The 26579-nt window shown below is 39.6% G+C and overlaps 1 protein-coding gene across 2 annotated transcripts; it reads left to right on the top strand.

The window, feature by feature from the left end:
• The first annotated feature begins 2316 nt into the window (after positions 1-2316).
• mrasa (muscle RAS oncogene homolog a) lies at positions 2317-26183 on the top strand. 2 transcript variants are annotated; one of them, XM_049593892.1, is made up of 6 exons: positions 2317-2480; positions 14420-14672; positions 16088-16241; positions 17630-17729; positions 19607-19686; positions 22207-26183. In XM_049593892.1, exons 2-6 carry the CDS (start codon positions 14480-14482, stop codon positions 22304-22306), a joined length of 627 nt encoding a protein of 208 aa, XP_049449849.1. In that variant the 5' UTR covers positions 2317-2480; positions 14420-14479; the 3' UTR covers positions 22307-26183. The 2 variants fall into 2 exon arrangements, with proteins under 2 accessions (XP_049449849.1, XP_049449848.1); XM_049593891.1 differs by having other exon boundaries at positions 14416-14672.
• The last annotated feature ends 396 nt before the right edge of the window (positions 26184-26579 follow it).

Raw genomic sequence — 26579 nt, 5'->3', positions numbered from 1 at the left:
CTACAGCATCTGCTCTAATGTATTCTTAATATTGCTGAGGCTCTCAATCATTTTGTATCACACACACACACACACACACACACACACACACACACACACACACACACACACACACACACACACACACACACACACACCTCCCTTTTTCTCTTGATTTATCAGATCCTTATCTGTCTCTTTGACCTCTAGCTAAAATGGACCAAGGGTGCAGCATCATATGCTTTCTTTCTTGTACAAGAAATGGTTGATGAATATAATTTTATTAGACAAAAAACATATACAGTAATGTTTTACATGTGAAATGTCAGAAAAACACATGTGCCTGTGTCATGTTTTTTTTCTAATCTAAGGGTGCAGTGCATTCAGCAGAAAAGAAAAAATAGAGCTGTTCTCCTGCAAGACTTTTCATGATTACGACTCAGCATCTCAGTTACAAGCTGTATCTCACACTTAAGAGAAAAAAAATCCCATAATCACAAGGAAACTACCTAACAGTTATGAGATCTTGTAATTATGATATCTTGTCTCATAATAATAAGTCACAATTAACAGATACACATTTTGCAATTATGAGATATGTACGAGATGATTGCATGAAAAAGTCTCCCTAGTTCTTTTCTTACTGGTGAATGAATGCTTCTCTGTAAAAACCACATGTGCCTTTTTTTGTGTACACACCCTAGAATACGTTTGTCTATTCTGTGCGTGCATTTCATAAACCACCTGTTAAATTATCACATGTAAAATCATGTTTCACTTGTGAGCTTGTATGTGGGGTTTTTGTTTTCACATACAGTGCCTTACATTTCATAAATAAACTTGTAATGTGCTTATATTATATGAATTTCATCATGTGAACGAGAAGAGAGAATAACAGCAGACCTATATATGTAATAAACATGTTACATTTTATTCACTGTGATAAATTCACACTATGTAGGCCTTTTTCTTAAATGGCACAGCAGGAACATTATAGGTGTAAAATACAGAAATTAAATTATTAAATTTAGCTGATATAGTTTTAGGGTCTCTGTATTGTGCATGATGGCTCATGACACCTGTGGTCTGATATCAAGTCGAACAAAGCCTGTTGTGTTTTCATGTACATGAGTTTTCACAGCATGGCTCTACTTAACCTATCAATTCCTGTTCTTTATTTCTGTGCAACGGGCTGTGTCAGGGAAAGAAAATGGTTACATTTTATCTGTAGAGAGGATCACTAAAGAACCATCTGAATAAAATAAGTGTGAACCAGTTGCGGATTTTCCTACAGGCGACATCAGTGGCTGCCCACTGTGCCCTCCAGAGGGTGGGCACCACAATTACCGCCCTCCCCCCATTTTTTCTTTTTTTTTTGACAGATCTAAAGATCTAATGCTAATGGCTGGCCTGTAGCGGGGGTACCATACCACCTCTAGTCCATCTAGTTTTACAGTGACTGATTATTACAGTAAGCACATGCTTGAGCATTGATGGATATGGTGGAGTGGAGTGTGTTTGGAGTGCATTAGAGTAAAAGAAAATGACAAGGCAAAAGCCATCTGGGGCACAGTAGGCAACAATAATAATAAAATAGAAAAATAGAATAGAATAATAAAATAAAATTAAAAAAAAGAAAGAAGACGAAGATGAAATTTGCAGATGTTATTGTTTTTGTTTGTCATGAATAAAATAATTATTAAAGATAATAAATGTGGCATATAATTTATCAGCCTCATCCTCATGTCTTTTCATTTTATTACCTTTTATTACCTGTTTCACAGTTTGCCATAATATTAAAAATGCAAAAGGGGTAATGGGTCTCTGTGTCACAAGCCTTTGTAGCCTTCTAATGACACAGTTTTTAAGAGGTTTTATCCGATTTGCTCATAATAAGCTGTAGCAAACAGGACACAAAAAACATCTGAAAAGTTTGTTAAATCATAACCTGATTTAAGCTATTACTGACAATTAATTTGAACGATTAGTTGTAGTGATTCAACTAACACAACCCCACACATTTTCTTTAATGAACCCGTTTTACTCCTCTTAAATTAAGTGCGACTAATTTGACAGGACTATCCCTTTAAAGAAGTCCTATATATAAAGGAACAGTCCATTTCACCAAAAAGGGGAACTCTGTCACAGCGCCGTGAGATTTCAACATTTTAACACAAAAAATACATTATGAAGGAAAACGGACACATTACTCTCAAACTGCTCTTAAATATGAATATCACATTACACTGAAAACCAACATTTAATGGTTTAATGTATTCCCCCAAAACGGCGCTCACCCCTTTGGGGCTTTTCTATTTATAGCATCAGCTGTTGCAATACAAAGATTAGCTATTCAACGTATTGTTTCGCAGATGTGGGGCGCACACTCCCGTCTGTGGCGTAAGGGCGGCGGTGGTTTGAAGCCGAGAAGGAGCGAGATGAGGAGGAATATGTCGGTGTGAGGACGTTTCTTTGTGTTCACGGCAGCGAAACTCACAACGGTAAGTAGCTTTCCTGCTGACAGAGAAGAGGTCGTGAATGCGGGCGTCTGTATTCACGGACAGTGCAGGCAACACCTACCGTCAGTGTAAAACCAACTACTCTCAGTGTATCAACAGATTTACTGTAGCCTAGCTAACTGTCACCAGCTTATTTTGACTAATGACAGCGCCGTCAACAGTCCGGGGAAGTTAGCTCGTTTTAATTAACAACGTGAACGACTGTGTTCAGTTTGCGGAAATTCCTTTTCGCTGCAAACTTCAAGAGAAAGATGAAGCAACCGAAATCCGTTATTCAGGGGCGGCTGCTGTCGGTTTTCCATACGGCGGCTCATAGACACACAGAGACAGAGAGAGAGCGAGAGAGACGGGCCTTGCCTCTGTGTCAAAAATGTTCCCGAGGGGACGAAACAAAAACACAGTGCCTGTCTTTTATCATATGCCAAGAACGATCACGAAATCCACTGTGCACACAGTATTTTAGCACGGTGTTTTTGAAACAGCTGTACTGTGTATCCTACACACAGTGGTGTCCAGCTCTGAAGCAGAAATGGTGTGCAGATTTAACCGCTGGACAGAGAGAACAGAGAGATTCTTCATGTATCAAATCATAGGATGAGATCATTCAGAAGCACCTCAGTCTGCACACACACACACACACACACACACACACACACACACACACACACACACACACCACTATTAATAGCAAAGTGAAATCACCAGATAATTTGGCTGTCTGGGGACAGAGCCCCCTTTATCCTTCCATCATAACTTCATGGAAATGTCAAACCCTGCTGCTGCTGCTGCTGCTGATGATGATGATGATGACGACGTTGCTTGTGAGGTTGCTGGTAAGCTGACTTTTGCATGTTGCTGTTTCCCAATTTCCCTGAAGCTTTATTGTGACCTTTGACCAGGGGAAATTACTTTCTGTATGACTGGTAGATGCTGGGTTTCCCACCCAGATGTGTTGGTGTGTCATCTAGGCTATTACATGTGCTTGAGGCCTGGTATTGCTTGTTATTAAGTAATAATTCCTAGGAACAGTTCTGGGCAATCTATCGGTATTATGTCAATATCATGATATGAGACTAGATATTGTCTCATAATCATTGTCTCTTCCTGGTTTTAGAGGCTGCATTTCCTGAACTTACCAGGCTGTCCTAGCTGCTTTGTTACTTGCCTTTGCCCACTTAGTCATTATATCCACGTCACTGATGCAAAAATCTCATTACAGTTTGCATACCATATCGTTGCATTATTGATATTGAGGTATTTGGTCAAAAATATTGTGACTTTTGATTTTCTCCATGTCGCCCAGTCCTGCCTGTGAGATTCAAATTGTCACTTGCATGTATATGGAGTCTCACATAGGAGAGACCTCTTTTATTTCAAAGTGTGGCAAAAACTTGGCCTATAGTGTAGAAATAGAGGCTTGTGAGTGACTGTAAGGTATGCAATACATGAGTGTTAACAAGAGCGTGATCCTTACCTGGATGAATAAAAATAAAGGATGCATTATTCCGAATTAATCCAATCCTAATTGGGCCTAATCCTAATCCTTATTGATATCCTACCCATTGAGATAGAGACTAGAGCAGCTAATCTGCAACTAAAATAGAATGTTTTGCATTTCAGTTCGATTACACGATAGCATCTTACTCTACTTCAGTCTTAAATGTCAAATTTTGGAACTCCTTTAATACAAAACACTGGTTGGGTATTTCTTTGATTAGCAGTTGGTTAGGAAATGCAGTCCAAAGCTTTCCATCCAAAGAAATTCAGATGAATTACTATAATTTCATTCATTTTGTCATTCAGACAGTTAGGTTAGAGGTCAGAGTTTCTACCACCAGGTGGAAGACTGAAGTCTTTGCCCCTTAAATTTAGACTCAGGTGTCCCTCCGCTGTAAATTAGCATACTAGCCAAATGATGTAATATGGCTAATTTGGAACATCCCTAAAATCAAGTAGTCTCAGTATCATGCTGATGATATTGTCACTTTTTTTCGACTTTTGAAGGGGCACATGACAGGACAAATTTGAGAACCACTGGTCTTAAAGGCATGCTCTGCAGGATTTGTCATATACTGTTGGTACAATATTCAAACTTGGCCCCTCCTCCTTGGCTCAAGGAGACTGAGAGAGTAGTGGTGGTCAAGCGAGTCAGAGAGTAAATGAAGAGAAGGAGCAGTGTTACTGTGAGCAGTTACGTTCTATGGCACAAATAAACACAACCACACCTCTGCATGACACTGCAGGAAGGTGCTGTATGGCCGGATTTTGTGTGAATTCAGATGAAGTGCACGCTTCATCCTGTCCGCTTGGCTTCTCTGCTCTGTGTGTGTTTTTTCATTTTATTTTTTTATTTAAAAGGGACAATGTACAGCTCAAACATAAATGTCACTATTTGATGCACCATACCAGATCATAGCTACAAGCTAATTCACTGTTTGTGTCAACCTCAAACAGACAGACAGACCTGCAGTTTGCATCCACAGAGTAGAGGAGAGAGGCGAGGACAGCGATGTAACCTGGTCGCTGTGTTTTATAGAGACCTCGCACTGCTATTGGCTGGGGATTCATATGAGAAACCTGCTTAAGAAAATATAAGCAGAGGGCAGATTCTCTGCAGATACAGACACCGCAACACACCGCTAGTGGGTCATAGTGATGATTGAGAGAGCATTTTTGTGTGAGTCTATAAATTGTTTTTTTAGTTTTTATTTTTTTTTTTAAAAGAAAATCCTGCATAGTATGCATTTTAAGCAATGAACTACATGTTATAGTACAGCCCTGTCTCCTAGATATTATGTTCATATACAGCTCATTTGAAAGAGCAAATGCGTTTTTGAGGCAAGCGTAATGCCAAGCCAAGTACATTTTCTATTAACATAATGAGGAAATGTTGCAAGTTTAAGTACCTGGCTGGCAAATCAAAAAAATGTTGATACTGAACGTATCGGCAAAATGTTCCCTGACAATGTATTTAATTATTTTTTTGCCCCAAAATGCAATCTTACGTTACATTATCCACTTGTTGTGCCCACAGTATGTTTTTTTATTTTCACCTTTTTAATAAACATTTCACTGAAATCACAATCTTCCCCTAACCTTAAACTTACGGATTTGGCAAAATTGTAGGAGTGAGCACTGAGAGTAACACAGTAAGAGAAGTAATGTCACTGCAGCAAATATCATGGGACAATTTAGCAGCAAAATCAAAAACTATGGGTATAAACTTGACAGAGGAAACAGAATTTAGCTTTTCTAATGTGTTATTTTCACCCACCCTTTGTGTGTACCAAGCAGAGTGCGTTGTGAACCAGCCTATGTAGATGTATCTTACTGTCTGAATAAAGCAGCCTTAGGTCAGTTGTTTTCTGCTGCCTCAGAATAGTAATATGCCAACAGTGTGCCTAATCACACCTAATTTGAAGACCTACATACCCACAGGCACATAGATAGGTGCAGGTTACTGACACAACATGGACACTGGCTGGGAAAATGACAACTGCATCAGTCTGAAACAAGCGATGACGGTTGCGCTGTGCTGTGCACCATTTTGCCCCAGGTGTAAGATAGAGCCCAAAGTAACCTTGTCTCAGAACATAATCCAGGCAGCAATTACATTGTCACCACAATGTAATTATAAATGCAATTTAGTAATATACAAATGCAATTTCTCGGAGACAGGGTGGCGTAGTTATGCATTAGGCCTACATAAGACTATTCTCTTCTTCTGAGTAAAAAATGGTGAATATACAGTAACAAGTAGGGTACTTGATCATACAGTCAGTGTCACTGATGCCTCGTAGTGGTTCACTCATGATGCTCTGTCTCCTGGTTAAAATTCCCAAATAGCCAGAACAAAAAAGTAAATTATTAGAATGAATGAATGGAAAGGTCAGAGAAGAAGGTCCCCCCAGCAAGTCACAGAACATTAGTGAGATATTTTGGTGGTGTGTGTGAATGGCAGCCTTATCCACAGAGAATTTTTCAAAAAGGCGCACTGTTATGAAAAAAGACACCAGTGTAATTTATGGCTAAATGGGTTCTCAAACAATGCTGTGAGACTGGGGACTGTGGCAAGTTAGTCATTGGCGATGACCCATAATCATGTGATCAGCTATACAACCCTCTGTTAGGCTATTTGCACTTTGTTCTCTCAGCCAAATGTTCCAAAGAGTTGTAAAGATTTGGATTTGTCTGTTGTTTTTGGAGAAAATGTGATGAAGAGGCAGCTGACTTTGCTTACCTCATTATTTGAAATAGATGAACAAAACTATTACATTAATTCAGTACACAACAAATAACTTGATAAAATAAGTTTAAGACATCTGAAGTAAGACATCTGAATTCAATACACATCATCATTAGCATAGCCTACTGCTGCTCAAATAACCATCAGCATGAAACATAGTCTGGATAATGAACGTAGCCACTGTCATGCCGCCACCCCTTGGTTTGTGGACTCCCCTTTTGCTTTTAGTTTGGCAATTTGCCATTGCCATCTTGTTTTTTTTCAGTCAGAAGTGACCATATTTAGGTGAGGGGTGGGGAAAATTCGCCATAGAGCCGGCTCATAGATATCTATGGGCCGGCTGGCATCTAATTTAAAGGCTGCCACCTAGCGGACTGGACGTGAAACAGTAGATTATCAGGGAGGAAAAAAAAAAAACGGTGATGACTGCGTAGCGGCCGCTGGCCGTCCTGGAGTACCGGCTGTTCTGTGATTATCCAGAACCTCCAGATGGCCAGTCTGCCCCTGGGTGGGGTGTGGATAATTCTGCTCCAGGTGAAAACCTCCTGAATGTCGGGATCTTAAGTTATCAGAGATAACACCTTAACAGGTGGTGGGCAAGCCGCTCTGCCAAACAGTGTTGGAGAAACAGTGATTCGTAATGTAACTAAAGCTTCATGCAGTGTTTTTACCTTTAATCACCTGGTCCACTTGTTTTGGAGAGGATGAAAACCTCCTGAACTATGAACAGTGAATTATTTTTTCTTTAAGATTATTTTTTGGGCATTTTTGCCTTGAACAATAGTATGGCTAAAGACTAACAAGAAAGGAGGGAGAGAGAGGGGAATGACATTTAGCAAAGACTGCAGGTCAGAACCAATCCCTGGACACTGCAAAGTACTTTGCCCAGATGGGGCGCACACTCTACCAGGTGAGCCAAAGGGCACCCAACAATGAGGGAATTATAGCCGGGAGAATTTTCAGGTGGTTGCAGTCTGCAGTCCTCACTGCTAGATACTGCTAAATTACCCTAAATCTTACACACTGAACCTTGTTAAGTAAATAAATAGAGATGTTTAGATGTTTTAGAGATGTTACCATTTTTTTCTTCCTGAGATCGATTCAGATACCTAAACTTGCATATTGGGTCATATGAGTTTCGATCCAATGCCCTTGCTTAGGGAAAAAAAAAAAAATAGCTGTATACTACTAACCCATTTTCATGTCAAGAAGCTAAATAAACTTAAATGTTCAGCACAGATCTACTGAAACTAGGGTAGGGTGAATAATATTAATAATAAATTACGTGGTATCGGATAGGTGCATAGGCTTGCATACTTGCCAATACCTGATCAGCATTTTGGGCAGAATTGCAGGCATTTGGTACTGGTATGGGAACATCTCTGTAAACAATGCCATACTGGCAATTATGGTGGAAGAATTAAGGGCTTTGACAACATTAATAACTGAAAAATACTGCCAATACTGACACTGGTAAAGAAATGTTAGGGTCCTTTTTTTCTTCTCCCAGTCAGCTCACAGACAAAGATAGCCCTTAAGCACATTATTGCTTTCATTTCAGCTGTCTTGGTGACAAGAACCAGCAACCTGCTTCGTCTAGGTAGAAAACCCACTTCCTCCAAAAAGTCAGGATTTCAGTGTTTACAGAGAAATATATATTCTGGTCAACCATGGCACAATTCATAAAATGCTATCCATTTCTTAAATAGTTGTCATAATTCAAATGTAAAATAAAGATCAGCTCGGACACCAAGAAAAAAAAAATAGTGTGGAGTTGGCCCAGAGTTTGTCACTTGACAGCAAAGCTTTCATACAATTTGAACCTGGTGAACTGTCTTAACACCTCCTTTGAATGATCGATGAGTGTTGATATCAACGCCACAGTACAGGCCAGGGTGTGCACCACTGTGTTCCTCCTTATTCCTGTTCTGTGAGATGTGGTGCTGCTTTGTTCCCATGTGAAGAGGGAAGTCCCTTTATCCTTTCCCAAGGCAGCAGCTAACCACTTCTCAAAGAGCCTAGAAAGGCTTGCTGGTGAAGACAATATATGAAGTCCAAAACACAGCAGCTGCTTCTGTTATTTTATATGTAAAACCACACATCTGTAGAGTAATGACTGTGAAGGGGAGGCAGTTTGGATTGCCAGAATATGTCACTGGTCCACAAGCTGTCATACTGAATGAGGAGAAACTTATTATATTTCCTTTTTAGCCACAGCTGTAGAGATTGGCTCTTCAGTTGACGTGAATGAACATACAAAAAAGCTTTTAATAACATTTATACATGCTCCATGGTCCTGTCATTATGCCAGGACCATGCATAATGCACATCCAGTATGTGCAACAAGGCATACAGTAACCTAACATATCTGCTGTGCTGCATTGATGTGATGTAAAGCATTTTTGCTGACACGAAAATGATGAAGGTTTCTCTGATTAATGAGCACTGGATTTGCAACAGGAAGATATAAAAAAAAAATATATGAATATGTCCTAATGTAGATATTTGCATTGTGTCAAAGTTGGTTCTCGCATTTTCAGATGGGTTTCCAAAAGTCTCTTTTGTGGAAAGGCCAGAACATTAGGACAAAAGTTAAGATGAATCAGGCTGAATCTCGGTTTGTTGCTCCCTACTCTGTCATTTCTTATTCCAACCCTGTCACCTAGAAATAATGTATTACTAAATTAGTTACCATTGATGTTGATGTGCAAAACATAATCAGCATGTTTATGGATATTAAGTGCAGGACTTTGACACCAGAGTATGAGGTTCACATCCTGACTCTCATCTGTGGTTAGTTGTCGGCAACAAAAGCAAAGTTATGGTAAGGGAAAGATCAGGATTTCAGTTAAGCGCTAATAAACACATCGTAGCTCATTGTAGCTTCAAGTCTCTCTTGTCTTTCACTCAGTTTAAACCAATACATTGGGCTTCCCTTAACCTTAACCAGGTGCTGTTCATTCGAAACCCAGCCTATTTGTTGTGCAAATTAGTAGTTCATACATGTTATTTTTCTGAGACAGGGTTGCTTTATTGTTTCAGCACACAAAATACACAAATCATGTTTTCTGCTTCATTCTCATCGTATCTTTTATTAGATGAGTACACTAATAAAATAATTGAAATGTGTATTTAAATACTGCGTAATTTCTGTACTGCTGCATTTAGGCCTTTAATCAAAGCACTACTTTATGCCTGAAGTCAAGTCATTGACAACACTTGTGTTAAATCATGGCATTACATAATAAGTAATGGAAACATCCAATTACGTCTTACTAATGTTGCTATTTCATAGAGGTACTTGATCACGCCAGTGAGGGTTGAGGACTATACATAACTGTGTTGGCTGAGCTCCATTTCTCCTGTAATACACAAGACAGTTGTTTTTAGATTTATTCAGAGATATATGTCCTCTAAAGGGTTTTTTTAAAGCTCATTTTTAGGGCTGGAAAATGCCAGGTTAGTGTGGATGAAAGGCTAAATCTGAGAGGAAAGGATTCAGAGTCACTGACATTAGTGTGAACACTGCAAGTGTTGTGCACAATACTTTAAGTATGTCCCCATGCAGCCTCGGTTGGCCCTCTGAAACATCCTGGTTTGTAAATCTACATATAGCCAGCCACATTGGTCAGATGACTAACTTTGGTTGGGCTCATAATAAAATTTCCTCTGCCACGCTTCCATTCCCAAAGGAATTTGGTTTAAACTGGTGTCTGTGGATTATTTTAGTCTCACAGAACAGTGAGTGGTGGTTCAGAGAGCTGTACACTCCACCAAGTAGACTCACAGAGGGAAATGCTGACACACCATTCGAGGTTGTGACCTGACCTGGCTTTAGTTAGGCTACACCATGCATGGTGTGGAAACCACAACTGGTGGCAGGTGTGTTTCACGGTGCTTCTCAAGCTGTTGTGTTCTTGTTTTTCTGCACAGTACTGAAAATCTGTGTAATGTGATGTCTTGTGAGTAGTGGCATTTGTGGCTTTATGACAGCCAGCCAACCAACTGACTGATGAGACATTTAACATCAGGAATTTGGCTCGGAAATTCCTTGCCCAACCTGGCTGGTTGACTGTTGCAGACTGGCTGGCTATGGAAAGGAAGGAAACATCTTCCTTCCCTCCATTGTGCTGGGCAGGAAAGGATGGACTGAAGCCAGCTGACAGCTGTTTCCTGGTGGATGAAGGAGGAATGGGTGCGTGGGTGGGTGGGTGGTGGTGTTGGTGTTGTACTAGTAGTGAGTGAATGTTCTTTTTTGTCAGCTTTAGCTGCTGCTGCAGTTAAATAAGTACTAAAAATCTGAGGGTTTCACAGTAAGATGGAGTAGATGGGTTTAATTTCAAATTTATGTGAACACTGTGGATGGCTTGACTTAAATGGTTGTATGTTTTAACCCATTCACTACAAAGTGCATATATTCCCAAAATGTATTTAAAGCAAACCATACATTTATACTGCCCTACAAAGTCAAAAGACACTAACTCACAGTAGTGTAGAACTGAGATAAACAACCTTAAAAGAAGTTGTTTTTTTTATCTCTCTCAGAATGCAAAATGTACTCTGGGTACAGATGGAACAGCAGAAAGCCAGGTGCAGTAAAAGTGAAACTTAAATGTTCATTAGTTATAGAAATGCTCTGTTATTTAGAGCGGCGCTGTCATTTTAGTGTTGTCCATCGTCTTTCTAACCTACTTTTGATGAAACCGGCTGTGGTCTCACAGAAACCACGCAACCCACGGTCCAGAGCTGGGTCTAAAAATCTGCTTTCATGTGCCTCTGCAGCAGCTGCTCCTCTAATCCACTGAGGTGATCCGATCAGCTCTGATCGATCCGATCACAAACTGACCGACTAGTCCATACCGTGACTCAAACAAACAAAAAACAAAACAACTGGAAAAGAGTTCTGCTAGTGCTGCGTTCACTGATCCCGGGAAACCTCCAAAATCAGAGAAGGAACACAGTGTTCACAAAGGGACAGAAATATAAAAACACACAAAAAAGCTGATCTGTCCTCCCCTCTGTCGTCACCTACCACCATACATGTATTCTAATTCTTTGATTAGTGAAAAAGATGTTGTTGAGTACAGTAAGCAATGCACTGTATGATAATAATTACTGTATGACCTAGATAGAATCTAGTGAAATTCATGAATCTATTCACTTGATATATTATGAATAAGACAGCAACATCAACTTTATTGTGGGTAAACAAAGAATTCTAAGCACAAAGAAACAAAGCCAGAGAATCGTACATGTAGTTACGGGATTTTGCCTTGGTTTTGCCACAACTTTTCGTAGTTAAAACAAACACAACCCACTATTTTCAATAGAAACAACAGAGGAGACACAGGATATTTGTTAACATGATAGAGCTGTAAAAAGTGACCAAAATGAAGTTAAGGTCTTTTGCCTTTGCACAGAAGTATTTCCCACCTTTCAGGCAGCAGCCCTTTTAATATTAAATCAGTGTCATTTAGAGATGCATTTGCAGAGACTTGTAAAAACTTTTTCAGTCTTTTCTTTATATTTGAATATCTAAAGGTATCTGTATTTTAAAGGTTCCTTTCTTGGTTTCTTGTAAGTCACATGTACATTCAGTGTTTTCCACCAAAACACACGATGCTTCCTCGAGGTCTTACAAAAATACATCAAACTAATCAGTTCTTTTGATATCATGAATACATCCGTGTTTGCTAGATTAGCTTCTTAACCTTTGTTGCTGCATTGGTTACTTCTATGTGTGTTATCAACTGACGATCAGCAGAATAGTGTGAAACCGCCAGCATGAATGTGTATTGTGTTGTCTGCATGCTCTCGTACATGCATGTCCTCATGCATTAGTACACACATGCACAAAATGGGGACCCAGGATACCTCTAAGTTAGCTTAATTTGACTGACAATCTGACTTCAACCTAGATTTTGCATTGCAATTGCGAATTGAGCGATGCGACTTGTTTGAGCAAGAAAGTAAATAAACAAAATCATAAAAAGTGCTTGGTGTTGAATGATTCTGATCATTTGACTACACTTGAAATTATTATTTTAAACATTTGAATGTATAAGGAGAGATGACAATTAAAAAAACTGTCCAAAAATGGGGCGCACATGGTAAAATACTGGTGTCTATTGTGTAGACTCAACGCCATATTGTAACATTTCTATCAAATCTGTCCTCGTTTACCCTTGCTTCCTCTCCCTCACGCTTCTGTGTCTCTCACCCTCCTCTTCGCTCTGTTCTCTTGAGTCCCTCCCATGTCTCGTCTCCTCTTTGTGGTAAGCTTTGTGTGAGCTTTTGCTATAAGAGCATGAGATTGCATCCATACACACATATTAAAGCTCCAATATCATTGCCCATAGTAATTTGAACCATAGACCATTACTGTACGAATGTAAGACTCTCAAAAGGGCAGTCTGATTTAAAAAAATAAAAAATAACAGGTTTGTTGAGTACTGTACAAGCTGTTCCCCTGAGGTGTAAGCACAGAATGCATGTGAATCATTTGCAAATGTTAAAATAGCTTTTCTTATATTGAGCCTCTACTGTACTGGTGTGGAAAAATGCTTTACTATTCTGTTAAATGTTTCATATTCTAGCAAGATGGATGTTTATTTTTGTTTTCAAAAAAACCATAATTACAAACTACCATACTTCTCTGCTGGTTCTGTGGTTATACTGAGCTACAGAGAGTAGACATCATTAGCCTGGTCTCTGCTGCTAAGCTAAGCCGGGCTCACCAAGGCCTTGTTTACCCGCTTGTCAACACAGTTTTGATTCAATGCTGTGAGTGGGTTTGATTAGACTCAGTGGTTTTATATAAAGCTTGTTGCCTACTATCAGTCATCCAACCTGTTTTATTGTGGCTGCTGCTTCATTTACAACTCTTCCTTATATTTGAAACACGTGAGCTTACAAAAAGCTGTCGATGCTGTCCACAATAGCAGTAAGGTGTTAATCTTGATAACAAATGTGGCTGCAGCAGCTTCACAATTAAAATCATTTGTGGCTTCTTATGAAGCGGCAGCTGCAGGACATGATGGCTTTGCATTAACAGTATCTGAAAGGAACCCTGTGGTCTGTCCCTGGAGCTGCTGCTCACCCTGTCCCTGGCGAAGCAATCTACAGTGGTGGGGAGAAAAGTGGTGGGACCGCTGGGTGTCGTAGCTACCTAATTCTTGTCTCTTTTTTGGTCTGATAAACAGAGAGAGAGAGAGAGAGAGAGAGAGAGAGAAAGCTCTACAATGAAATAAAAAAAATGAATCAATGTATGGGAAACAGTGGGTTACTGCATGAGACGTGCATATTCCTGTGGTTGTCTGGTGGAATAGGCTCAGGACAGAGAAGGGAATGATGCAGGATGGTCTATGTTTCCGTTTTATGCCCTTTTCAGAAAACTGCATACCATGGCTTTAATTATAAAGTCAGGTACAGTCAGGCTTTGTGTTGCAACATGTTGTGTCACAGAACTCCACATCGCTCTCTGGTTTGATTTCTGCCCATCTTGCATAAATGCTCAAGTTTCTCTGTTTTTATACTATTTTTCCATGGTGATGGAAAAGCAGCTGCAACAAAAAACCTTTACACCTCTCCCCCTTGTTCTCTCTCTCTCTCTGTCTGTTGTTCCCTCCTCGCTCTTTTTCTGTCTCTGTCTCTCACGGCCCTCCGTTTCAGCCAGGTGTGTCTCCTCAGCTTACTTCTCACCTTTGCCACCTTTACCACCACTGTCGAGGTAGCCATGGCGACCAGCGCCTTGCCAAGTGACAACCTGCCAACGTACAAGCTGGTGGTGGTGGGGGATGGTGGTGTTGGGAAGAGTGCCCTCACCATCCAATTCTTCCAGAAGATCTTTGTGCCAGATTATGATCCAACGATAGAAGACTCATATCTCAAACACACAGAGATAGATGGACAGTGGGCAATACTGGATGGTGAGTAGAAATGCATGTGAACTTAACCTAGACAGCAGTTGAGAATGATCCTCTCTCTCCATGCTTTCTTCTGTCTTATGCATTTGTTTAATTTTCTTTTGGTTTCAAGTAAGCTTGTCCACCTCCAACTGATGAGTGGATGTTTGATCTTAAAAAACTGTGTTAGCTTTTAACTACATTCCAGTGGTAGCTGTTTCCTGCACTGAACGAATGAGCAATTCCCTGAAAGAATTAATGGCATTTAAAAAAGGTACTGCTGTGGTTTCTCTGTGTGAGAGAAATAATTTATCATTCCATGATTTAATCCCTTCCTCTAGAAAGTATTCAATTGTAGGTGCCAGTTGACACATATGTTTTGTAAGGGAGGGGTCATCAGAGTTTTTCAGATCAAGGACGCCCTAGCCAAAAGAGAGACAGAGCAGGGTCTATTGTAATAAATTGAGTTGCATATTGAATTGGGTGAATGGGGGTTGTTGGGCAGAGAGTCCAATGATTTTTTGTCTTGACTTGTGCCACGTTCAGCCCCAACAAAATGTAGCAAAACGTGTTCATTGGATGAAAATGATTGTAGTACAGTGAGGTTTCAAGGAATTGGATTCGAAGGGGCTTTAGTGGCCAGGGAAACATATTTACATCGCCAAAGTAATTGTGAAATTAAAACAGTGTGAAAACAGTTAGTAAAGATCTACTAGACATTTATTTATATACATGTCACTGCTAATGGGCTAACACCTCTGACACACCCGCCAACCTTTCAACCTTAAAACCACAGCAATACGCTGCACAAAGTTTTGAGATTGGATATGACTCTGTGTATGCTTTCCAGGCAGGTTAGAGAGGAAACTTCAGTTTCACAAGGATAAGTTGTTTCAAAAGGCAAACCACGTTGGATCATGTTAATGTGTATTTTTAGGCATATTTAAATTTTTGAAAAGGAAAAAAAAAAACTACAAGGGGTCACGGGTCCCCTGTTGAAGAACCAGGATGTAAGGGGTAGCCAAACCTGAAGGTTGGGGGATATATGATTGTGTCACAGGGTCAGCAAAATCTACAAGTGTCTTTCTCTTAGAATTCTTAAAGTGCATGGGTGGAGGTGATCATACATTGTGGAGAAAACAAACTCTTATTCTGACCATGTACTTGCAATTCTGCTACTGTGCCCTGTTTCAGTTTTCTGTATCTTTAATTACATCCATTAATAGATAAATGTAACAATGATTTTTGTAAGAAGGGATTCAATAATTAATATTTGTAACAACAGCTTAGTTAGTTGATAAGTATTCAGTTAACTGAGTTAAATCACACATGTAGGTAATACAATAAGAAATCATCTGTGTGCATTTTGAATTAAAACATCAGTAAAACAGAGACCATTCAATGTAATGTAATACATTGGTGTCCCTCCATCTTGGCAGTGCTGGACACAGCTGGCCAGGAGGAGTTCAGTGCGATGAGGGAGCAGTACATGAGGACGGGAGATGGCTTCCTGATCGTCTTCTCCGTGACAGACAAGGCCAGCTTTGAACACGTTGACCGGTTCCATCAACTCATACTACGGGTCAAAGACAGGTAGGTTACAACCGCTTAGCTGACCAATGCATAATAAAAAAAAAAACTTATTTCTATGCACAAGGACAACAAAGGAAAAATGACATATGAAGGGCATTCTTACTGTGTACTGTTTATTGACTCTTTAATAGTATTATGATTTAATGTGAGCCACCCATTTACACTGTTGCTGAGAATCAAATGACAGAAGGTTGTGTGTGGGATGGCACGCACAATAAACCCACAGCTGGTTATTTTTCTGTATGTGAGAAATATGACAATCAGCCTGACATTTTAATGTCTTTAAACAGTAAACAGACAAAGTGCTTATTTGATTACTACATTGTCAAATATGCAATGACATCTGCTTAGCATCCTCTATCTGTTTAAGGAACATGTTTTGTTTTGTTTTTTTCACTGGAGTAAGTCTGTCTGTGCAAGTAAATCATCAGACTGGTTCTAGCTCTCTCAGTTATGTTATTCAGATTATTTTGTGGTAAAAACAAAAGAGAATGCACCCAAAATGTCCAACACAATCAACCCCTACACTGTAAATGTGTGTGTGGGTCAAAGCTAACGTACCCGGAAGCCAGAGTTACCAAAAGAGGAAGTAGCTGTCAGATGAAATAGACATTTACAATATGGTAAACTGGGGATTTGTTTTCTTCTGACCACTAATGTTGTTTGTCCTTTTGAATTCCATTTTTTTTAGTGTCATCTTCTGATGTGGTCTGATTTGACTGTCCACATAATACCCTAACATTCAAAATATTGAATATGTTTGGTATTCTCACAAGTATTTATCCTCATAAGGCCAAATTTTATCTGCTTTCAGTCAGGTCATTTTCAGAATTTTGCTGACTCAGCAGACATGGTTCAGTCTGTGCTAACAGGGAGTGTTGTCAAGATTATCTTATTATCTAGGATCAGAATCTTGTCCTTGCTTTACTTTCCTCAAGCTGCAGACCAGTAAGGCTCCTAAGATTTGTTTCCAAAATTCTAATCAGTTTTGTTGTGGATGTCTGTTGTTAGAGAGGAGATGCATCTGTTGCCTGACAGTGACTGACAGTAGCCAATAAAACTGAGCTTGAGATGGAACAAAAATAGAAACTGGAACTGAGTAAGTTGCTCTGTGTCCATATTTAGTGGTGCTCTACTGTTGCTCATTTTTCTACAAGAAGGAAAAAAAAGTGTTGCAGAAATCTGACACCTAGCAGACAGTTTGTGAAGCATGTGATCTTTCTGATCTGATTATAAACTGGGTAAATCAGGTGTTTAAAGTAGTCTTCAGATCGTGAGACACTTTTAAACACTCTTCAAAAACACTGTAAGTGGTTTGAAAATTAATTACACAGGGATACCTGAGATTGTGTGTGTGTGTGTGTGTGTGTGTGTCCTTTTCCTCTTAGGGAGGCCTTCCCCATGGTGTTGGTGGCAAACAAAGTGGACTTAGTCCATCTGAGAAAGGTCACCACTGACCAGGGCCAAGAGATGGCTGCAAAACATAACGTAAGTTGTCAGACTCATTGTAGGCTTTTTGCACTAAACTGATTTAATATATTTAGGCGAGAGTCTAAGGATGATAAAAGCATTTCTGAAGCAACAGTGAGAGGAAAGATAATTTCCTCACAGAAGTGTGTCCTTGTATCTGAAATAATTTAGTGCAATCCTCAGAATAAAACTCAAACTGAAATGAACATCAGAATGTTCATTTGTAGGCTATTCTCACCCCTGTAGCCAAAGAAAAAATATCTAGGTACTGGTAAGATGGAGGGAAGTATACCAAAGTTCATTTCCACACACTACCTGTATTGTTTTGATACAAAGCTGGTTGAAAATCAGCAACGTATCCCTTTAACTAGCAAAGGTGGAGTTGGACACATCCTTTGCCAAAGCTCTGTAAATCCCATACACACCAAAACACCAAGCTTTTTTGTATTCCTCACTGTTTTAATATTAACACCCTCTGGGGGCCATTTGGGGAAAAACTGGTAGAAAAAATTGAGCATAGTGTCAGTTCAGGCAGGACACGATGTCAAACTCAGCTCACATCCCAGCTACATCAGCTGATCTCAAACAGCCCGACTGATGGAGCAACTGACTGATGAATGGGAGTCAGCCGATAGATCACATGATTCCTTTCTATGCAACCAATTGGCAAATCTCATTCAGGGCGCCCTATTTAAACTGCTCTGGCCTGCCTACTGTTGCTGCTTCCTCAGCAAGTGGCTTAGCAACCCGCCTCTACCCCAGCCCCTCCATTTTATGCTGACTGCTGGGGACTCTGACTTATTATGTCATTTTTGTTTGTCATTGATGCTGGCTCTGTTCTGTTTCTAGGGGATCTTTGTTGCTGCTCTCCCTGCCTTAGGCTTTCCATGTAGGCGCATGGAAGGGCAGACAGGTGTGCGCTCTCTGCCTTATACTATAGCTTTCCATGCAGGCCCATAGAAGAGGCTTTCTGCGTAGGCCCGAGGACAGGCAGAGAGGCCCCAGAACAGAGCCATACTGCCAAATATAATACTGCAAATGGAAATTAAGTTTTCTTTGACTGAAGTGGTCCTGACTGAACTGTGTTTGAGTCTGTTTGAAGGGCTGAAACAGAGAGAAAAATTTAAATTAAATTAAATTGCATTTACAGCTGGCTTAATGTGGACATGCTGTTAGTGAACACAGCATAACCATTAAAACAGGCAGAAACAGGCAAACATGACTGTCAGATAAAGCCAGAAAGCTGTGCTCTCTGTAATCTGCAAAAAGGTTCAATTCCACATTGAATGCACCAATGTTCCTGATCAAAGAGATCTTTGAGTTTCTCCCTGTGGTGCTGAATGAGTTTGGCCCAGAGGGACTTGGGGAAAGTGACAGCTCCAAGGATGTGACGTTTTGGGACTAATTTGTCTTGCTTTTTTTGTATTTTGGATTCAAGGATCCACTGTTTTAATTTTCAGCGTTTTAAGAGACGATATGCACCCTGGCGAATAAGCGCAGCCACTGTGTCTGACTAATATCAGTCACAGCTGATTCATCACTGTCATTTGCATGGACAGTAGGCATGTGTGAGGAAACATCTGTCTCTATTTTTGTCTGTGCTGAGATTGAATTAATGATAGTCGGCAACTGTGGGTTTAATTGATACAGATTTTGCATTGTGTCACTTGGCACCAGCTCAACAGGCTCAGAGTCAACAGGCAGCTTAATTGTAACCCCTGTTGATTCTTAACCACATAACATTGGATTGTTTTATTCCCCTTATATTCCTGTATATTCCTATGTTTATACAGTATATTTATGGTTTTATTCAACCTATTTGGTTATTTCATATTTCAATGAACAACTATTACAACTTTTGCTTAGGTTTGTAATATTTGTGCTTGTTTCTTCAGATAACGTATATTGAAACCAGTGCCAAGGATCCTCCAATGAATGTGGACAAAGCCTTCCACGAGCTGGTTCGTGTTATAAGGTAACTCCAGGTTCACTTCTGTTCATTGTCTTACTTCCATAAGATGACAACCTTGACATCTCTGCATAAAAAATAATGTAAGACAGATTTCCTTGCAGTGACAGCAATTAAACTGCCCTAGGACCATAGTGATTGGCCTGAAGACAAACTGAAATACAGTCATTCCATCTAATAAAATTATCTCAACTCATAGCATGTCACCCTTTTCCCTATTTCCAGTTGGTATTTTACTTTTTAAGAGGTTAGTGACACACAGACAGTGTTATGCTGGTATGTGAAGGCAGTTAAAGTGGTTTTAGGAAGAGTGGAAAGCAAAGAAAAAAATCCCAGAGGTATTTCCTGTCTTGACACAAGTGTAATTTCAGAAGAATTTGGTTTGTGTCCATGTTTTGAATGTGGTCATGCTCCGTTTTAAGGCCCTCTCTTTCTGCATGGACCAATAAGAAACAAGTAGGCGTGTCACCATGTTTTACTTACACACCCAAATACACAGCTGTATTCATCTTTGTATTTGGATTACAGATTAAAGAGAGATCTCATTGTCCACATGTAAGACACTTGTGCTTTGGTACAAGATGATAAAAAGAGGAGCGTTGATTGATGAATCAACATTGCCCTCTTGTGGTCAGACTGTAGATCACCAGTCGTACAGGGGGTGGATAAAGACATAATGGTTGAGCTTCTTTTTTTCTGACTGATGCATCAACAGCTCAGGTAGAAAATGTCCATCATCTTTGTACTTGTATAAATTGCCGTAGCCTATCTTGAAAACTCACCTATAAAATGTTTAATGTAAAATCTCAAAGAGGTGACACATAATACTGAATGTACAGAAGTGCTCACAAAATCAAGGTGAAATGCTTTAAAAAAAAGTTGGATGAGAAAATCATTACTACTGTCATGTTTGGGTGGTAAATATAAATAACAAATATAATATATAATATAAATTAAGACTTCAGGAAGTCACTGCGCCCGGTCAAGAAATAATCCAGCACATAACCCACTGTAATTGTTTTTACACTTTAGTTTTTATGCAGATTAAACAAATTACCTCAGCGTGTCTTCAGGTCCTTTAAAAAAAATTAAAAAATAAGATAAGAAAAAAAAATTGTATTTGTCTACATATATATATACCTTTTAAAAATACAAGTCTTTAAAAGTCATAGGATAGTCTTAAATTTGAATTTGCGAGGCCACAATTATTTTACTTAATTTCATTTAATCCTCTTTTCTTTTTGTCAAAATGAGTCAAGCTCCGCTGTGTGAAAGTCCATATTTCTAATGTTACAAATCTTTCAACCTACCACTGGAACTAATACTGTCTTTTACTCTTTACTTGCTCCTTCCTGTTGGAAAAATATGACTCACTGTAATAACCACATTCCAAACTAAAACTTATTTCTGCATGGGATTACACATATACTAGTTATCTGCAATGCTTGAATAAGAAAAAAAAAAGGTTTTGTCCACAAATCAGTCTTGAATTTGGTTTAAAATAATCTTGAAAAAGTCTTAAAAAGCACTAAATATAAGTGTCTGATGCCTGTAGACACCTAAACATGTTAGATAGCCTAAGTTTATCTTTAGTTAATCTTATTGAAAGCAAATAAGTGCATTTTTCAGAATGCTAAATCACTCTTTTTAGAGAATAACTGCAGAGTTGAATGAACTCCTGTGGGGCCTTGTCTACACATAGTGCATAGGCTAACGTTACCTTTTATATATGACAACCGGAGATCTCATCACCACTGATTCCACTTTGATATAAGGACAGAGGAGCTTACTCAACGATACGAGTGATGCTCTGGAACGCAAAAACCTTTCTTTCTACTTTTCAGCAGTCCCACTCATAGAAGCGTCTCACTGTATGTTGGTTTGATGAATCCTGGCCTGATCTAAAACCGTCTTCTATGACAGACTTTTAATGACAGAAGTTGTGGTAGTACAAATAATACTGGGTGCAGCAGACAGCTCTGTTTGTCCGTGAAGTAGTGCAGCAATACTAAGTTTCAGAGTAAAGTAGTCATTAGACCAAGTAGTGATAACAAAAACCAGTAGTCTGCCGTTGTTGTTGTTGTTGTTGTTGTTGTTGTTTCTGGAGCATAGTCATTATACACAGCAACAGTTGATATGAATAAAGGAGATACTGTCATTATTTACCAAATTCTGTTTTCCATGTTCACATGGAAAACAGTTACCAAACCTTAGACGGCCTTTTTTAAAAAAAAAAAAAAAAACAAAAACTTTGTTTCAGACACCCAAAAGTTAGCTTACTTGTGGACAAGACCTCCAAACATAGAGAAAAATATACATTTTCAAAACTGTAGATTTGTGTATTTTTGTATACTTGTTAAAAGGGCTACATGATAAATAACACATTGTGGGCCATGGTGCTAACTATGATGCTAACTATGGCAGGACCACTGTATTGTCAGGTGTTGGAAAAGGGTGGTTAGTCAAGTGAAGATTATTTTGTAAAACTGTCTTTCTTATATTTTTTTCTTTTCTCCACACCCACAGACAACAGGTGCCAGAGAGAAACCAGAAGAAGAAAAAGAAGATGAAATGGAGGGCAGAACGTTCAGCGGGTTCCCACAGGTTCCACTGCGCTATATTGTGACCTCCCTCGTCCTGTTTTATCATTCAAAACATGCACACACCTACACGCGCACCCACATACCTTTGGATGTCAGGGAACTCCCCAGCAGTGGTTAACTACTGGAGCACAAAAGGCAAGGGGGGGTTGATGAATGGCTGGATGAATCCAGGAAATGTTGGACTGATGTCCCCTCACCCTTCACAATGCGTTGGAATGAGTGCTGTGCTCTCTCTCCTCAATTTATGGTCCCTTTCAAAGGTCTATAGATCCCTCCAATCTCTATTCAACACAGAACTCCAGTGAACTGTTTCTCAATCAAGTGTAATTTTTGAATTTAATTTCAAACGTAGCACTCGACGATTCTGGGGGGAAGAAGCCAGAATCACCTTGATGTGGAACTTTTTTCTTCTTGGGAAAGGGAGGAAAAGAGAGGACCCTGCTCAAAATGGCGCCTCGTTTTTCATGGAGTTACTCCTAAAAACCTGCTGGGCATCACCTTTCTATCCTCACACTCCTACAACTTTCTGGAAGAAAAGCACCTGTGTGACCTTTAGATATGTGTATCTGCGTTCTCTCTTTGTAGAGTGGACATCATAAGGGCATGATGGATGAATACCAGAGCGGTGACAGTGATGTTGGTAGTGAAAATAGAAGTTGTGTGGCAGTGTTGACGAGTGGACTGCGAGTTCTGTGAATGAAGCGTGGACTCTAGGCTTTGAAATGTCAGTTCAGAGAGGATGGAAGGATGTGTCGTAGCGAGCGAGAGGAACGTGATGCTGAGAAAATGCGTCGTATCGGTTGACAGGTGAGAGGGATGGTCATATCAGCTTGTTGAATAAGTGTTTAAATATTGTAATTGTAAAGGAGAGTTAAGAGTGGTCGTTGGTGTGTGTGGTTACACTTTAATGTAAACATAACAGGGTTTATACCAACACTGATGTGTCAGCGGCCATGTTTACAGACATTCTTAGAAAATGATTATTTTCCCATCATAAAGACACACAGTATATCAGAGCCTCTTTACATCAAGTGTTAAAATAATTATGGTTTATTTAGGTCGCCTCCGCAGTCATTGTCAATGGCATGATGAGAGCAGGCTTCATCAGTACTGTATGGACAATAGCCCTCGTATTTTTTTTTGTCTTTGTAGTCTTAACAGATTGTCTTCAAAACAAGTTACTTTCCATGTTTTTGTATCAAAAAACTATAGAAAATTACAATTATATTTGTGATTAACAAAATATCTTATTATAGGTGGCAATGTAAACAAATACAATGCTGTTTTACAAAAGATCTGTAGGAAGTTCTTCATGAAATAGAATAGATAAGGGATAATGAGCGCTACGTGTTTCAGATCTGAAGCAGGCTGGAGAAGCTGATTTGCACTGGCCACTAACCAAAATAATGTGATGTCACTTTATTTCAATCTAGGGGCTTTTCAGACCGCACCGCTGAATTCAGGACAATGAATCATGCTCAGTAAAGGAGAACACTCCTTCAGTTTGGGGATACATTGTAGCCCTGGGACTACATCAGAGTTAGACAACCTGTCTGAACCGGGCAGTGTGATGCTCCTGGGGCTTAAAGCCATGTTAACCTAGCTACAGGCGACGTTTAGTTGTAGGAGAACCCACACATTCGGAGCAACAAGACATTCAGTATATTCATGTCTGTCGTGAGGTGGATAGGAATGTACAGTTTAATAACCTATGAAATGGCTTGTACTGTTAACGCACTAAAGTTTCGGTGGACAACTTTTTCTTGTCTAGATGAATACCGTCTCTTGAAGGAATACATTTTTGCACTTTTAATACAATTTCTGACTTTCCTATTGGCATGTTGTTTTCTGTTCAAACCTGTAAGTGAAGTGAAAGGCACGGTTAAAAATGATTTGAATGTAAAAATCGAATAACAAAAAGCGCAAATAGGCAATTAGTGTTGTAGCCCTGTGTGCCTGTGTGTGCCTGTTGCCTTGGTGATGGTTGTGACAGAGATTGGAATTTAATCATTGGAAAGGAAAAGTTTTGTGCAACGAAGTTTTGAATTACGAAGGTTGAGTATGAAAAAAAGAGTTATTGAATGGCATACAAATTCACCTCAGCATGAAAGTGGAATATCAACCTCAGCAAAAGAAGGAAAACGGTATTAACCTTCATCTACTGTTAAAGGGACTTCACAAAGAGGACAGAAAACATTGAAGTACTGATCACGGAGCAATGAAGCAACAGACTCTGGATTGTTGGGGAGGATGAAAAAAGAAAAAAAAATTGAATGTGTTTGATGAAAATGTTGCATCATGTATGTTTGATACCATTTTGTATTATTGAAATGAATTATTGATATGATTCTTGCAAAGTGTTTTTTAAACAACTGAATAATTTATTACTGTCTATGTTACCTCAGCGTGTCCCAGACCTGGACAAAAAGCAAAACTCCTCCCCCCTTTTTTTCCTTTTTCTTTTCTTTGGGATTCTCAATGGGTCAGAGGCCTTTTTGCCTCTGAGCCCCCATATGAAAAGACTTGTAATGTGTTGTGGACCAAGATGAAGAAACCAAGCTTGGTCCTGAGCTGAAACAGCATAAGGTTCTCTTCTTTACTGGAGCTCATGTGGATGGCCTCACAGGTGGAAATGGAATCACACAAGGGTCAAAACAAGAAAAGTTTGTTGTCAAATTTTTGAGTTTAAATATGTTTGTTTAATGTGAAATTTCTTTAAGGAAATGTTTGACATTTTGTAAAACAGACCTATTGACATTTTTGCCAAGCATTACATTGGGTACATTAAATATTAAGATACAGGCTGCAGTGTTATTTTGGCTCAGTGTAAAGACTGGAAACAGGGAAACAGCAAGCCTGGCTCATTCTGAAGGCACCAAAATCAGCCAACCGGCACCGCTAAAGCTCATTGAGTATGTTATAGTTAAGTTTGTTTAATCTATACAGATTGTGGTTTTATCATAGGCTGTCAAAATAATGGGTGCAGCTACTATAATGCCACCCATTGGTTTGTGGACTCCTGATTTGAAGCCTTGTGTTCAGCATTTCAGCCATCGCCATCTTGGTTGTTTGGGGCCAGAAGTGACCATATCTGGGCGAGAGTCTGGAGCTGTGGAGAAGCGAGGGCTAGATCTGAGAAGAGGCTAAGGACACTATCAGCAGGCAGCCTGTCACTCAGAGTTTCTGCTGTAAAGTTGGGCATCTTAACATGGGATTCTATGGGGATTGGCGATCTTCTCATATGACTCTTGGCAAGAAATTCAATAGGGGTATTTCAAAAAATGTCAAACTTTTTTTTTTCAAGCAGGCTGAGCTCATGTACCTGGCGGGTGTCTTCAAGTTGACTACTTTACTTTCTGGTTTGAGGTCCAAAATTCAGTTTGAAATTCGAAAGTTACCTTTCTTGAATGAATCATTACGGCTGGTACAGAGAAACCTGCTGATCTATTGCACCGTCTTCACATTTCAGGCAGACCAAATACAAATGCTGAAAGTGAAAATAATGAATCTGTTATCTGACCCTGGATCATATGTGAGCTAAATGAAGCACTTTTATTTCATTAATTGGAGAGGTAACATTATTTTTCAAATAGACACCAAGTAATTGTTGAAGTTATGCAATTGATTTGAGTCACGTATGTCCTGAAACTGTCAGTATGTAAAGGGCCATGTAAACTTTAGGTTTGGATAACAAAAAAACAACAAAAACAACAAAACAAAAACAAACATTTGGAGTTGTCACACCAGTTGTGTAATGTGTGTTTTTGGACGGGTCTGTTGTGTTCTAACTGGCTGTGTCAGACTGAGGAGCTAGACGAGGCACAAACAAACTGTGGCCTTTTTATCTAGCCTCAGGGGTCGATTATATTTCAATAAAGAAGTACAAGTATTGTGACTTTCCATGTTTGACTGCTCCTTTTTCTGTCGGACAGTAGGTGGGTATCCCCTATGTTAAAATGCAGTGCGGCACACTAACTCACTGCTGAACGATCCGTGATCAGAGCCATGTACAACAGCCATGGTGAATATGGCTACACGTGTTTTGAGAGTCGTCTTGCTTGTTCAGCAGAAGCTCCCTTCATTAATCTTCAGAGCCGTCAAGGTCCATTGATTTCAACACTGTGAGAATGCTGAAAGCTCCATTTTGCCTCATTGATTTCAGCCCCTCGGGGATCTTGAGGCAGGCCGGCACGCCGAACAGGTACTGCATCACTGCTAGTCATTTACATTCATGTTCTTTTCAGAGTGAAATTGGTATGGAGAGGTGCTCAACATTAGACGAGGGGCAAGAGAGGT

The sequence above is a fragment of the Epinephelus fuscoguttatus genome, linkage group LG13 (assembly GCF_011397635.1).
Source record: "Epinephelus fuscoguttatus linkage group LG13, E.fuscoguttatus.final_Chr_v1".
Lineage (NCBI taxonomy): Eukaryota > Metazoa > Chordata > Actinopteri > Perciformes > Serranidae > Epinephelus > Epinephelus fuscoguttatus.
Note: the sequence above shows the minus strand (reverse complement) of the source record. Positions and strands in the feature narration are given on the sequence as shown.

Bases quoted from the DNA above. Each gene is read 5' to 3' on its own strand.
- mrasa (XM_049593892.1), top strand. From the start codon at position 14,480: ATGGCGACCAGCGCCTTGCCAAGTGACAACCTGCCAACGTACAAGCTG. The intron at 14,673-16,087 runs GTGAGTAGAAAT...CCATCTTGGCAG, and splicing joins ACAGTGGGCAATACTGGATG to TGCTGGACACAGCTGGCCAG. The intron at 17,730-19,606 runs GTAAGTTGTCAG...TTGTTTCTTCAG, and splicing joins AGATGGCTGCAAAACATAAC to ATAACGTATATTGAAACCAG.